Genomic DNA, 12,576 nt, shown 5'->3' on the forward strand with positions numbered 1-12,576 from the left:
CATGTTTCGATCTGTCATTGTTGATCGTGAATTTGGTTGACACTTCTATTATAGAGAAAGGGCGAATAGTGACATTAAAATATTTCTTCTAATTAATTTCCTTTTAATGTGCACAAGTTTGTGCACCAGGGACAAACTTGGTGCACCAGGGACAAACTTGGATAAACTCTAGTTTGTTTATAACGATCTTTGCTTGCAGAGAGAAAGGTTAAATGAAGCCAGCTGTACTTTGCTAAGGAGGCAGGAAAGTACATAATTTTGAAATATTTCTTTTCTAAATGGTTATAGTAAAAAAAAGTCCTGTTGCCTATAGGGGTTAGCCTCTCAGTGACCCGGAATTTGATCTTAATAGACTGTCTCATTCTTCAGGTTCCTGAATGATTATTTATGTGCTTTTATAGAATGTTCTGTATGTTATCTTTATTGTTTTCTTTGAGATAAGGGAGCCTCATTATTAGCATTATCAAACATCTAATCTTATATGTTCCTGAACAAAGTAAATTAAGTTCTTGTGTTCCAGGCAGTGCTAGTGTGAATGATAACATTCATATTTACACGTGTATATCATACCTGTCATGGAATAAAAATCCAGCCAATTTTTTTTTTTAAAAATATATTTTATTGATTTTTTTTTACAGAGAGGAAGGGAGAGAGATAGAGAGTTAGAAACATCGATGAGAGAGAAACATCGATCAGCTGCCTCCTGCACATCTCCTACTGGGGATGTGCCCGCAACCCAGGTACATGCCCTTGACCGGAATCGAACCTGGGACCTTTCAGTCCGCAGGCCGATGCTCTATCCACTGAGCCAAACCGGTTTCGGCAAAATCCAGCCAATTAAATGTGAGGGAGGAAAGTTACTATAAGGATAATCTTAATCTTCCCCTTAAGTTTACTGAGAAGAGGGACAGACCCAGGAAGTGCATGCTCCTTGAATTCTGTGCCCCAGGCGCCTTGCCTTATCCTAGTTCCTGCCCTGGCCCATCCAGTTTGAAGAACAGAAAGAACAAAGTTGTATTTACAGGAAGGGAGTCAGGGAGGAGGGCTGGAAATGAGCACAGGGAAACCTGCACTGCTAGGTCCCTTAGGGCCTTTAGGCCAGGTAAGGTTTTTGGACTACATTCCTACCAGACAGGGAAAACACTGTGGAGTATTAAACAGAGCAATAAGCTAGTTTATATAGTAAAAAACAACAACAACACTCATTACTGTAGCGAGAATGGGTTGTAGAGGAATAAGAATGGAAGCGGGTTGCCTAGTTGGCATTCATTAGTTCAGGGGGAGAGATGGACTAGGGGTGATCAGGAATGGACATAGAAATTTGGGAAGCTCTTTGAAGCACAGTCCTTGTGAGTTTGGCTTTTGTCAGGGACATTTCAGCCACTGTAACACCTGAGGGACTGCTGCGAAGAGTGTGGGTACAGATGGGTGAAGGTTATTGAACTTGGTGGTAGGTAGTTAAGGGAGTTTCTGTTTAATTTCTAATTTCTCGGTGAAGTATCATCACCTGGAAGTGGAGAAGGGTGGCAGAGGGTTAGAAAATGAAGATGCTAGGGAAGTGGGTTTGGATTTCTAGGTGGTGAGATCTATGATTCTGGATTAGCAGTTGTCAGAAGTATAGGCAGGGAATACATAAATGTAATCTCAGGCTGGGCTCACCATAGGGACAAAATTAGGGTTAGAAACTTCCAGCACAAGTCAGATAAAATTATGGGGTCCTCTAAATGTAACATTTATGGGAAAGATGACTACTAGAAGATTCAGTGTTTTAAAGAATTAAATGAAAGTCAGATTTTGATTATGCTTGTGTCAAACTCATGATTTGATTTCTGTGTCACAAAGTGGCACCATCATATGGTTTTACATAGTTGGACTATATATATGACTAGAGGCCCGGTGCATGAATTTGTGCACCAGTGGGGTCCCTCAGCCAGGCCTTTGGGATCGGACCAAAACCGGCTCTCTGACGTCCCCCGAGGTGTCCCGGATTGCAAGAGGGCGCAGTCCAGGCCAAGGGACCCCACTGGTGCATGATCGGTGCTAGGGAGGGACACGGGAGGTTGGCCAGCTGGGGAGGGACCGTGGGAGGGCTCCAGGGCATGTCCGACCCATCCCAATCACCTGGACCCCAGCAGCAAGCTAACCTATCATAGTGTCTGCTCCCTGGTGATCATAGCAACTGGTCTGCTGGTCAACTGTTTGCCCCCTGGTGGTCAGTGCATGTCATAGCGAGCAGTTGAGCAGCCTTAGCATATCATTAGCATATTACGCTTTGATTGGTTGAATGGACGACTGATGACCGGACACTTAGCATATTAGGCTTTTATCATATAGGATGCCTTTTCGGAATACATACATTCTCTGACACTTAAAAGCTAGACATTTAGATTCTTGAATCTAGGAAGTAGCTAGGAGGTAGCTCATGCTTATCTTTAGAGTGTAAAATTCTTAATTGCAATCCAGTTCCTGCATGTTTTGGCCCAATTCTCATCTGTCTTCTCACCCCCACAGAGCTCCTTTTGAAGTTTTGGAGCTCCCCATGCTGAACATTTTGTGGGGGTGAAGAGCAAGGTGAGAGTTTGGGACCACTAATGTTAAATAAATATTTTAAATACAGTCATGTTATCCATCAAAATAAGTATTTCTTAAGTTCATTATGGAATAGGACACTAGAGGGCAGCATTTATCCTTTTTCAATTTTTATCTTCATCTTATTTCTGAAAATCTCTTAAGTGTATGCATTTTTGAAAATGAATATGGTTTGATGCTTTTTTAAAAAATATATTTTATTGATTTTTTACAGAGAGGAAGGGAGAGAGATAGAGAGTTAGAAATATTGATGAGAGAGAAACATGGATCAGCTGCCTCCTGCACACCTCCTACTGGGGATGTGCCTGCAACCAAGGTACATGCCCTTGACCAGAATCGAACCTGGGACCCCTCAGTCCGCAGGCTGATGCTCTATCTACTGAGCCAAACTGGCTAGGGCTGGTTTGATGGTTTTAAGGTGTGTGACATATATTGATGACAAAGCCATATTTGGGAACTATATATTTTTGCAGTGAAAGGAGCTTTTACATCAGTTTGTATGTAGTTGGGGATTTATAGTCTGATCTAACTTAAAGATAAAAATATGTTAACCAGCTTTAAAAGGAGATTGTTACTAATGTAGACTCAATGTTATCTGAACTTCTGGAAAGCACAGATGAAATATTGAATGTCTGGTGGTGCCAGTGAGTATTCTGGTCCCAACCTGGTCACGGAAAGAGAGACTTGTTCACTTCGCTTATCCAGTGTCAGATACAGCCATTCAAATTGAATCGTCACAAACATTTTCTTAGCCTTGGTCTGGCCAGTTTTCTTTTTGTGTATTGTATTTTACCATCTGATAGCGAATCCAAGAATTCATAACTAAAGAAAAAATAAAATTTTGGTGTCAATAGTACTTGATACTAGGCTAAATTTTCAGTTATTAGCCAAATCCTTTAAGTAAATGAAATCTATAAGTGAATTATTAGTATATGACCCTTGAGCCAGAAACGTGACCTTTAAGATCCTGTCAAACCCTGAATATTTTTGAAAACAAAAACAACACCTCCCCCCAAAATACAGTTAAAAATTTAGCATAAAATTTGAATTGTCATAGAAGATATCACAAAATAGCTAGTTTTTAAAACAGATTTTTCACTTGAAATCCATTTTCTTTTTGTTAAAAAATAGCTTAATTACATGCAAACATAACTTTCAGTCAAAATTTGGAACACATCCTGGCTTTCTAGGAATTAATATTTTGGTTATATTGAAAGCTATTTGTATGTTTTTTGTTTGTTTTACCAGGTTATTCTTGGACACTATAATTGGCTCTCCTATGAAGATGTCTACGTTAGAGCTTTGAATTTTGGAAATGGCTTACAGGTGTTGGGTCAGAAACCAAAGACCAACATTGCTATCTTCTGTGAAACCAGGGCCGAATGGATGATTGCTGCACAGGCGTGCTTTATGTATAACTTTCAGCGTACGTGGGCTTTCTTTTTCTTGTCTTCTGGAAGAGTGGACCTAAGTTATTGTGGGAGAGATGATACTGACTTTTATTAGAAATATCTCTTACAAGTAAAATTCTGATGTTATTTTTCACTTTGCATTCAGTCAGTGGAGAACTTGTTATTAAAATTACTGATCTGTTTTTGGAAAAGGAGCTAGTTGTGGAACAATTGGTGCAGTCACTGTAGTAAGGGGACTTGAATCTACTAATAGGGAACTATCTGGGTATAAGGAGCCATGCCTATACACTGCTATAATCTCTCAGGATTTCCCCTTTGAAGGTGGCATCATTTTGTTAGGTCACTTCTATCAGAGGTAGCAGTTGCCCTTTAAAACACTTCCAGTACTCAAATCCAGGTGCTAGACTAAATGATAGAGAATTTTTATATTGTATCTATTTGAGTGGTATTCATGAGGCCTCAGTCTGTGAGGTAGTCCTGGAAGCTTAGTTGAGAGTTATTGGTGCCAAAATGTGATGTTAAGTATGGACATTGTCTTATCCTGTAGATCAGGTTTGGGGAATGTCTGGCCTGCGGGCCATATCAGGCCTGAGAAATCATTGGGTCTGGTCCTGCCAAGGTATTAGGGGTAGTTAATTAAATGTTTGACCAAATATAGTAGACTAATTTTTAAGTTGATAATTTTGTATGGCCCCGAGAATGATGTTAAAACTATCCAAATGGCCCTTGGCAGGAAAAAGGTTCCCCACCCCTGTTATAGATGAAACAGAAAAGGCACTTTTACCAGATTTCTTGCTGTAAATGCCTTCACTGTTTTTTTTCCCCTTTTAAATTGTTACACTTTTTTATTTCCACAGGTTTAGGTTTATAAAGTGTTTCTTTTGAGAAGCTTTAATCATTTCTTTTACTGTTTTTTTCCTTTTAAATTGTTACACTTTTTTATTTCCACAGGTTTAGGTTTATAAAGTGTTTCTTTTGAGAAGCTTTAATCATTTCTTCTTTTCACTTTAAGTCTATTGAATTAAACAGAAAGCAAATAAAAATCTACCATATTATTTAATTTCAGCATTTTAAAGAATGTTTTTCTTTAGATTTTTCTGGGATAAGCAGTACTGACACTTGTTCATGCTATTACTGTAACATGTAATACCTTAAATCTGACAATGTGTTATCTTAATTGGTATATGTTTTTTTTCATATTTTAGTATCAAGTAGTTAACAACTGAGATTTGACATTTTAGAAGTCAGATATGATTACTTCTAATATGACAGTCCCATAGTAACATCTGTAGGTGAAACAAAATAAAAGTAAATATTTTTAAATTTTAAAGTATTGGAAACCTTGGGGGAAGTTAGGATAGAGTGAGTAGGCATAATGTTAATTAGCGTATTAAAAAATTTAGGAAAACAGTACATTTAGATCATAAACTATGGATCTAATGATGGAGGGTTCAGTATGCTCCCTTCTGATTCATGTCCACTTTCAAAGGCTTTACCTACATTTAGTATACCCTTGAAATGTCCAAGTGTTGACTTGCCCTTATTTTCCCTATAGTTGTTACGTTGTATGCGACGCTAGGAGGTCCAGCAATTGTTCATGGACTAAATGAAACAGAGGTGACCAACATCATTACGAGTAAAGAACTCTTGCAAACAAAGTTGAAGGTGAGGACTGGAGTTTTTTTAATAACTGTCCGATACTTTTGAATTTTCAGTGTCATGAGCTCTATTGTTGATGCTTAGTTCTTTTATGATCTTTAAAATCCTTATTACCTTTATAAACTTATAGGAATATCATTTTATTCCTTTAGTAAAGAAAAAGTGGATTTCATATATACATATAACTAGTGCAAGAGAGTTAAAAAATTATTAATATTCCCATATCTAAGGTGGAGTTTATAAACCTTTTCTTTATTGTACTCATCTATTTTCTAGTCTATTTTAAATTAAATTTTAGTTTTGAAGGGTTATTTTTAAACTAATAATTTTATTTCTGAAGCATTGATTCATTATGAGTTTTGAGAATTTTTTAAAGGGAAAAGAGACTTTATGAAACTACAGGAAAAATTGGCTTCGTTAATTTCTAGATAACTCCCTATTAAAAAATAATTTCTGATTTAAAAAAAAAATACACAAGTTTATAAATGAATGCCATTCCTCCCCCTTCCTCTGCATCTATTAGCCTCTTATTACATAAGGGGATTGGCTCCCTGCAGTTTAGACAGCCTATGTTTACCAGTACATGCCCGTTTTGTGAGGAAGTAACTTTGTTGATCAGGGTTTTACCAAAGAGCAGAGATACCAGTAAATGTGGTGCTAAAAAATAGTAATTTAAATTTCAGACCAATATTTCTTCATCTGAAAAAGGGGCATTCATACCACCCCCCTTTATTTTGAGGCAAGAAGGTAATAATTCATTGAATATGGTGAACTCCATTGATCTATATGTCTGTTCTTGTGCCAGTACCAGGCAGTTTTGAGAACAGTGGCTTTGTAATACAGCTTGATATCTGGTATTGAGTTTAATCATTTCTTAAAGTCACTTTAAGTCTATTGAATTAAACAGAAAGCAAATAAAAATCTACCATATTATTTAATTTCAGCATTTTAAAGAATGTTTTTCTTTAGATTTTTCTGGGATAAGCAGTACTGACACTTGTTCATGCTATTACTGTAACATGTAATACCTTAAATCTGACAATGTGTTATCTTAATTGGTATATGTTTTTTTTCATATTTTAGTATCAAGTAGTTAACAACTGAGATTTGACATTTTAGAAGTCAGATATGATTACTTCTAATATGACAGTCCCATAGTAACATCTGTAGGTGAAACAAAATAAAAGTAAATATTTTTAAATTTTAAAGTATTGGAAACCTTGGGGGAAGTTAGGATAGAGTGAGTAGGCATAATGTTAATTAGCGTATTAAAAAATTTAGGAAAACAGTACATTTAGATCATAAACTATGGATCTAATGATGGAGGGTTCAGTATGCTCCCTTCTGATTCATGTCCACTTTCAAAGGCTTTACCTACATTTAGTATACCCTTGAAATGTCCAAGTGTTGACTTGCCCTTATTTTCCCTATAGTTGTTACGTTGTATGCGACGCTAGGAGGTCCAGCAATTGTTCATGGACTAAATGAAACAGAGGTGACCAACATCATTACGAGTAAAGAACTCTTGCAAACAAAGTTGAAGGTGAGGACTGGAGTTTTTTTAATAACTGTCCGATACTTTTGAATTTTCAGTGTCATGAGCTCTATTGTTGATGCTTAGTTCTTTTATGATCTTTAAAATCCTTATTACCTTTATAAACTTATAGGAATATCATTTTATTCCTTTAGTAAAGAAAAAGTGGATTTCATATATACATATAACTAGTGCAAGAGAGTTAAAAAATTATTAATATTCCCATATCTAAGGTGGAGTTTATAAACCTTTTCTTTATTGTACTCATCTATTTTCTAGTCTATTTTAAATTAAATTTTAGTTTTGAAGGGTTATTTTTAAACTAATAATTTTATTTCTGAAGCATTGATTCATTATGAGTTTTGAGAATTTTTTAAAGGGAAAAGAGACTTTATGAAACTACAGGAAAAATTGGCTTCGTTAATTTCTAGATAACTCCCTATTAAAAAATAATTTCTGATTTAAAAAAAAAATACACAAGTTTATAAATGAATGCCATTCCTCCCCCTTCCTCTGCATCTATTAGCCTCTTATTACATAAGGGGATTGGCTCCCTGCAGTTTAGACAGCCTATGTTTACCAGTACATGCCCGTTTTGTGAGGAAGTAACTTTGTTGATCAGGGTTTTACCAAAGAGCAGAGATACCAGTAAATGTGGTGCTAAAAAATAGTAATTTAAATTTCAGACCAATATTTCTTCATCTGAAAAAGGGGCATTCATACCACCCCCCTTTATTTTGAGGCAAGAAGGTAATAATTCATTGAATATGGTGAACTGCTTTTCTTGTGACCTGGACCATTTGCTAAGCTATTTCATGAAGAATAATGAACATGGTGAATGCTTGTGTGTTTCCAGGATATAGTTTCTTTAGCCCCACGCCTGCGGCACATCATCACTGTCGATGGTAAGCCGCCTACCTGGTCCGAGTTCCCCAAGGGCGTCATCGTGCACACCATGGCCGCAGTGCAGGCTCTGGGAGCCAAGGCGAGCACGGGTATGTCGCAGCTCCCTGTCCCTTCTGTGCGCTCTGCAGGGACCATGCTTTCCAGAATAATTTCTAGACCATCTCTCTCGGAGTAAGATCACTCTGGGTATACTTTCATCTACCCTTTCAAGAAAGGTAAAAGGAAAAATACAAGCAGTAATCTACAAATGTTCTAAAAATAGTATTTATTTGAATTTAGTTTTAAACACGTTTTACTTTATACAGTTTTTCCATTTCCTTTTTCTGGTAATTTTAGATGGTTTAAAGTTAATTTTATAAATACTGGCATTAAATTTGTCCTCTGTGGAATAATTATTTGTGAGTATTAAAAGATAGCTAAACCCAGATCCCTCCTTTTACTCTCTATTCCAACGGTACCTCTTCCAGAGGGGACATCTTTTTATCCTTCAGCTAGCACACCTAGGCACGGTGACTCCGGGATTTCCTTCTCTCAAACAGGTGTCAGAAAATGTCAGCAAGCATATTGGTGTTTAAGGATATCATAGAAAGCTGCTTAGATGCTTGGGTGTATTTCCTTTCTAGTTGGACACTTAATGACTAATTCAGTGTAAGCATTGGCTGAACTCTGGAATGGGGTTATGCTGACATTAATTTTGGGCAGATTGAATTTTAGGTGCTGGTGGGGCATTCAGATGGCACTGTCTAGTGAGCAGTGACTGTACAAGTCTCATACTCTGCAGTGAAGTTTGGAGTTAGGAGATTTAGAAGCCAGAAGCAGTGTGTTGCTTTGTTTTCTTCTTCTACCAGGGGTAGAGAGCCTTCCAATTCACTTTGAGGGGCACAGCTCTAGCCCCCAAAGGGGATGAGATTGCTTGCTGCCAGCACCTCCTGTTTAAACTGCTGCTACGACAGACAGCTTAGGTGCCTGGCAGTTAGGTTTTAATTAGCTGTGGAGTAGGTGAGGTCACCCATGGAGAGTGGTGCATTCAGATGCCACCCAGGATTGGTCAGAGAGGAAGGGAGAAATCGTGTCTAGTGAGGCAGGAGTCAGCAGGACAAGGTGCACAGGACGAGCCGGATGACACAGGGAGGGCAAGGGGACCATCGACTTAGCAGATATCACCTCAGAGAGCAAGTTCCAAGAAGTGGGATGAAGGCGTGGATGTAGATTAGGGAGTGAGGACTTGAATGAGAACAATTGTCGAAAAATGTCTGCAGGCAGGAGAGGAAGGGTTCACTTGAGAACATGTTGAAAACTTTCCCCCTGCTTACTTAGGAAGTCCACATTTAGGGTAGTTCCTGGATTAATTCAGGCAGATCATCAGTGCCACCCATGGCCCACTTCTCTTTTTCTACCCTGTCTCCTCTGTAGGATGTTGGCTGCTGTCCTTAGGCTTGTCAAATGGAGGACGTTGTCCTTAATCCAGGATTCCGAGTGTAGCCAAGTTAACTTACCACTGCGAAGCAGAGAACGTTCTTAGCAAATATTTAGGTACCCTTGTCCATCACCCCAATTTTTAGTTGCATATCTGGACTAGCCTTTTATCTTCCTGCCTCCTTCCTTGCCTTTCTTAAGTTAGGTAGCCACACAGCAGCCAAAGTGATCCTTGTACAGGATGATGGACATTGCTTTCTCCCGGAGTGAAATCCTAAATCCTAGCGTAGCCTCGAAGACTCTATATGATGTGGGCCCGACTGCTGCTTCCCCTTCCTTCCTGCCACTTTTTTCTTGCTCGCTCCTCCCCACCACACTTCCTACTGCTCTGTACTTATGCCAAGCACATTCGTACCTTAGGGCCTTTGTACCTGCTTATTTTCTCCTTAAAACAATCTCCCAGTCTCAGGGATTTCCTGGCTCTTTCTCACTTTCTTCAGGTCTTTACTAGAATATCAATTCCAGAAAGTCCTCTCCTGACTTTTTCATCTAAATGGCTTTACTTGTCTTGCTTTATTTTTCTTCATAGCTTTTATTATATGATAGATTTATATGTTAGTCTATCCCAACAGACTATATGTTCCTTATGTGCTGGGACTTGATCTATTTTCTTGACCTGTGTGATTACAATGAATAATTGTTGAATTGAGTTAATAAACACATTATTATGAAAAAAATCGGGGCTTTGGCTAGATTTCTTAGAAGTGTATTGTGTATGTGTTTTTCTCCAATACAGAAAACAAACCTCAGAGCACACCGGCACCCTCAGATATTGCAGTAATCATGTACACAAGCGGGTCCACAGGACTTCCCAAGGGGGTCATGATCTCCCACAGCAACATCATCGCTGGCATCACGGGGATGGCGGAAAGGATTCCACGCCTGGGGTATGTCTTAGCGAGTAAATGCGGGGGAGGCCAGTGTTTGTCTGTTATAGTACGCCTCCCTGGCTCTCCTCTCACACAACACCACACATGGAGTCAAATTGATGCTCTGAGGGCCTTCCCATGTGCCTTCTCAAGCTTGCTCCTACTGTAGTCACTTTCGGAGAGAGTGCACCTGACCATTTCTTCTCACATCTTTCTTTTCTTTCAGAGAGGATGATGTTTACATTGGCTATTTGCCTCTGGCCCACGTGTTGGAATTGAGTGCGGAGCTTGTCTGTCTTTCTCACGGATGCCGCATTGGTTACTCTTCACCACAGACGTTAGCAGATCAGGTAAATTAAGTGTCTATGACTTGAGATACAAACAAATCATAGTCATTTTTAACGCATTTTCCCTGACAGTTTGACATTATATTGTGAAGCTGACAGTTCATTTTAAAATAAGCACTTGCTTTTTAGATTATAAGTAAGTTAAAATGATGAATTTATAATATTTTTTAATCTAAGAATCTCATTGAATTTTAAAATAAGAATCACTACATATAGATCACTTTTTCTCTCTATAGTCTTCAAAAATAAAAAAAGGAAGCAAAGGGGATACATCCATGTTGAAGCCAACACTGATGGCAGCTGTTCCGGTAAGAACTGACCACTAATTAGTATTGAATTCTCAAGAAGAGTCACCTGCTGCAGACATACATGCTAGTGGGAAAGATACTGTGGTTGAGGTGGTCATGTAGGGTTTATCCTCATTGATTTTCTGTATTACTTGAGCTCTATAGATTTAGTCCGTCTTTATTATATCATCAGTGCCTTTCTCTAAATAGTTTCTTGTTCAAATTCTTTTCATGAGGTTTGTTTGCTTTTAGTAGAAACTTGAAGTTCAGCAGGAGATAGGAGAGAAGGGTTAAGATTACCTCCTTCTAAGCAAGTAGTGTAATTACCTCCTGAGTCCTCAGGAAAGTCTGGCCAAGACACCAAAAAAAGTGGCTGAGAAGTTGGTGCCACTTTGAATGGGAGGGGCCTGAGAGTAAGGTTAATGGAATTGAGACACAGTGATTTCTCTCCTTACGTAAGTCTTATGTGGCTTTCTGATTTTGTTTGAAAGTGTTGGAAATTATGATCAGATATCTGAGCGCTCATGTCTAAGTACAATTACATAGTTATTCCAAAATCAAACATAAATGACTGGCAATTTTGGAATTTCTATAGGTATATCGTTTTCTTAGTACTATCTTGCTTTAAATTTTCAGTTCATGTAAAAATTCAATATAATTTGAAATTGTAGAGGAAACTCTATGTGAAGTCATTAGTATATTTCATAGTAGTAATAGACCTAGCAAGCAAAATATAGTGCAGACAAGGAAAAATTCCTGGGTGCAGCATTGAAAGACAAAACCAACCAAAATAACCCAAGGTCCTCTTTAGAGCAAAGAATGTGCTACTCTATAACTAAAACCATTTCATATAGTTGTTTATTTACCTAATGAGTTCAGTTTTTAGATCAGAATAAATAAGATGAAAAAAAGCAATATAAAAAATCAATAATGATTTATTACTGCCCAAATGCTTTTCTCTCTCTCTTTTTTTTTACTACTAATTAATGAACATATACTTATATGTTTGCTATTAAAAATTATTTTCACAGAAACCTCATTTTAAAACTAATTTTGGCTGTATCTTAAAAATGTATTCCTGATGGGATATATCTTTTAAAATGTCTCAATATTGATAGAACTATTAATTTGATGTGAAGATTTTAATATGTGTAAGGCAGCTGATAACATCATTAACTGTATTAACTAATTTTTATATGTCTAGGAAATCATGGATCGAATCTACAAAAATGTCATGAATAAAGTAAATGAAATGAGTAGTTTTCAACGTAATCTGTTTATTCTGGCCTATAATTATAAAATGGAACAGATTTCCAAAGGGCGAAGTACTCCCCTGTGTGACAGGTAAGGAAAGGTTCTCCCTCTGGATAATTGAGTTGCTTTGTTCAGATCAATAGCCCTGTTAATTGAGGTAGTGGTAAGAAATAAATATTTATTTATTTATTTATTTTTTAAAATATATTTTATTGATTTTTCACAGAGAGGAAGGGAGAGGGA

At 37.6% G+C, this 12,576-nt stretch overlaps 1 protein-coding gene across 3 annotated transcripts in view; it reads left to right on the forward strand.

Moving 5' to 3' along the window:
• Window positions 1–12,576, forward strand: part of ACSL3 (acyl-CoA synthetase long-chain family member 3) — a 45,412-nt gene that overhangs the window by 15,244 nt on the left and 17,592 nt on the right. For 2 of the 3 annotated variants that reach the window (XM_014531079.1, XM_005883489.2), the window contains 7 exons: window positions 3,838–4,015; window positions 5,557–5,666; window positions 8,051–8,189; window positions 10,313–10,463; window positions 10,672–10,795; window positions 11,029–11,100; window positions 12,284–12,423. In XM_014531079.1, coding sequence (XP_014386565.1) covers window positions 3,838–4,015; window positions 5,557–5,666; window positions 8,051–8,189; window positions 10,313–10,463; window positions 10,672–10,795; window positions 11,029–11,100; window positions 12,284–12,423 — 914 coding nt within the window. Of the gene's footprint in view, window positions 1–2,511; window positions 2,572–3,837; window positions 4,016–5,556; window positions 5,667–8,050; window positions 8,190–10,312; window positions 10,464–10,671; window positions 10,796–11,028; window positions 11,101–12,283; window positions 12,424–12,576 lie in introns of all 3 variants that reach the window. The other variant, XM_014531080.1, reaches the window with a different exon arrangement.

This window comes from Myotis brandtii, unplaced genomic scaffold (genome assembly GCF_000412655.1).
Source record: "Myotis brandtii unplaced genomic scaffold, ASM41265v1 scaffold79, whole genome shotgun sequence".
NCBI lineage: Eukaryota > Metazoa > Chordata > Mammalia > Chiroptera > Vespertilionidae > Myotis > Myotis brandtii.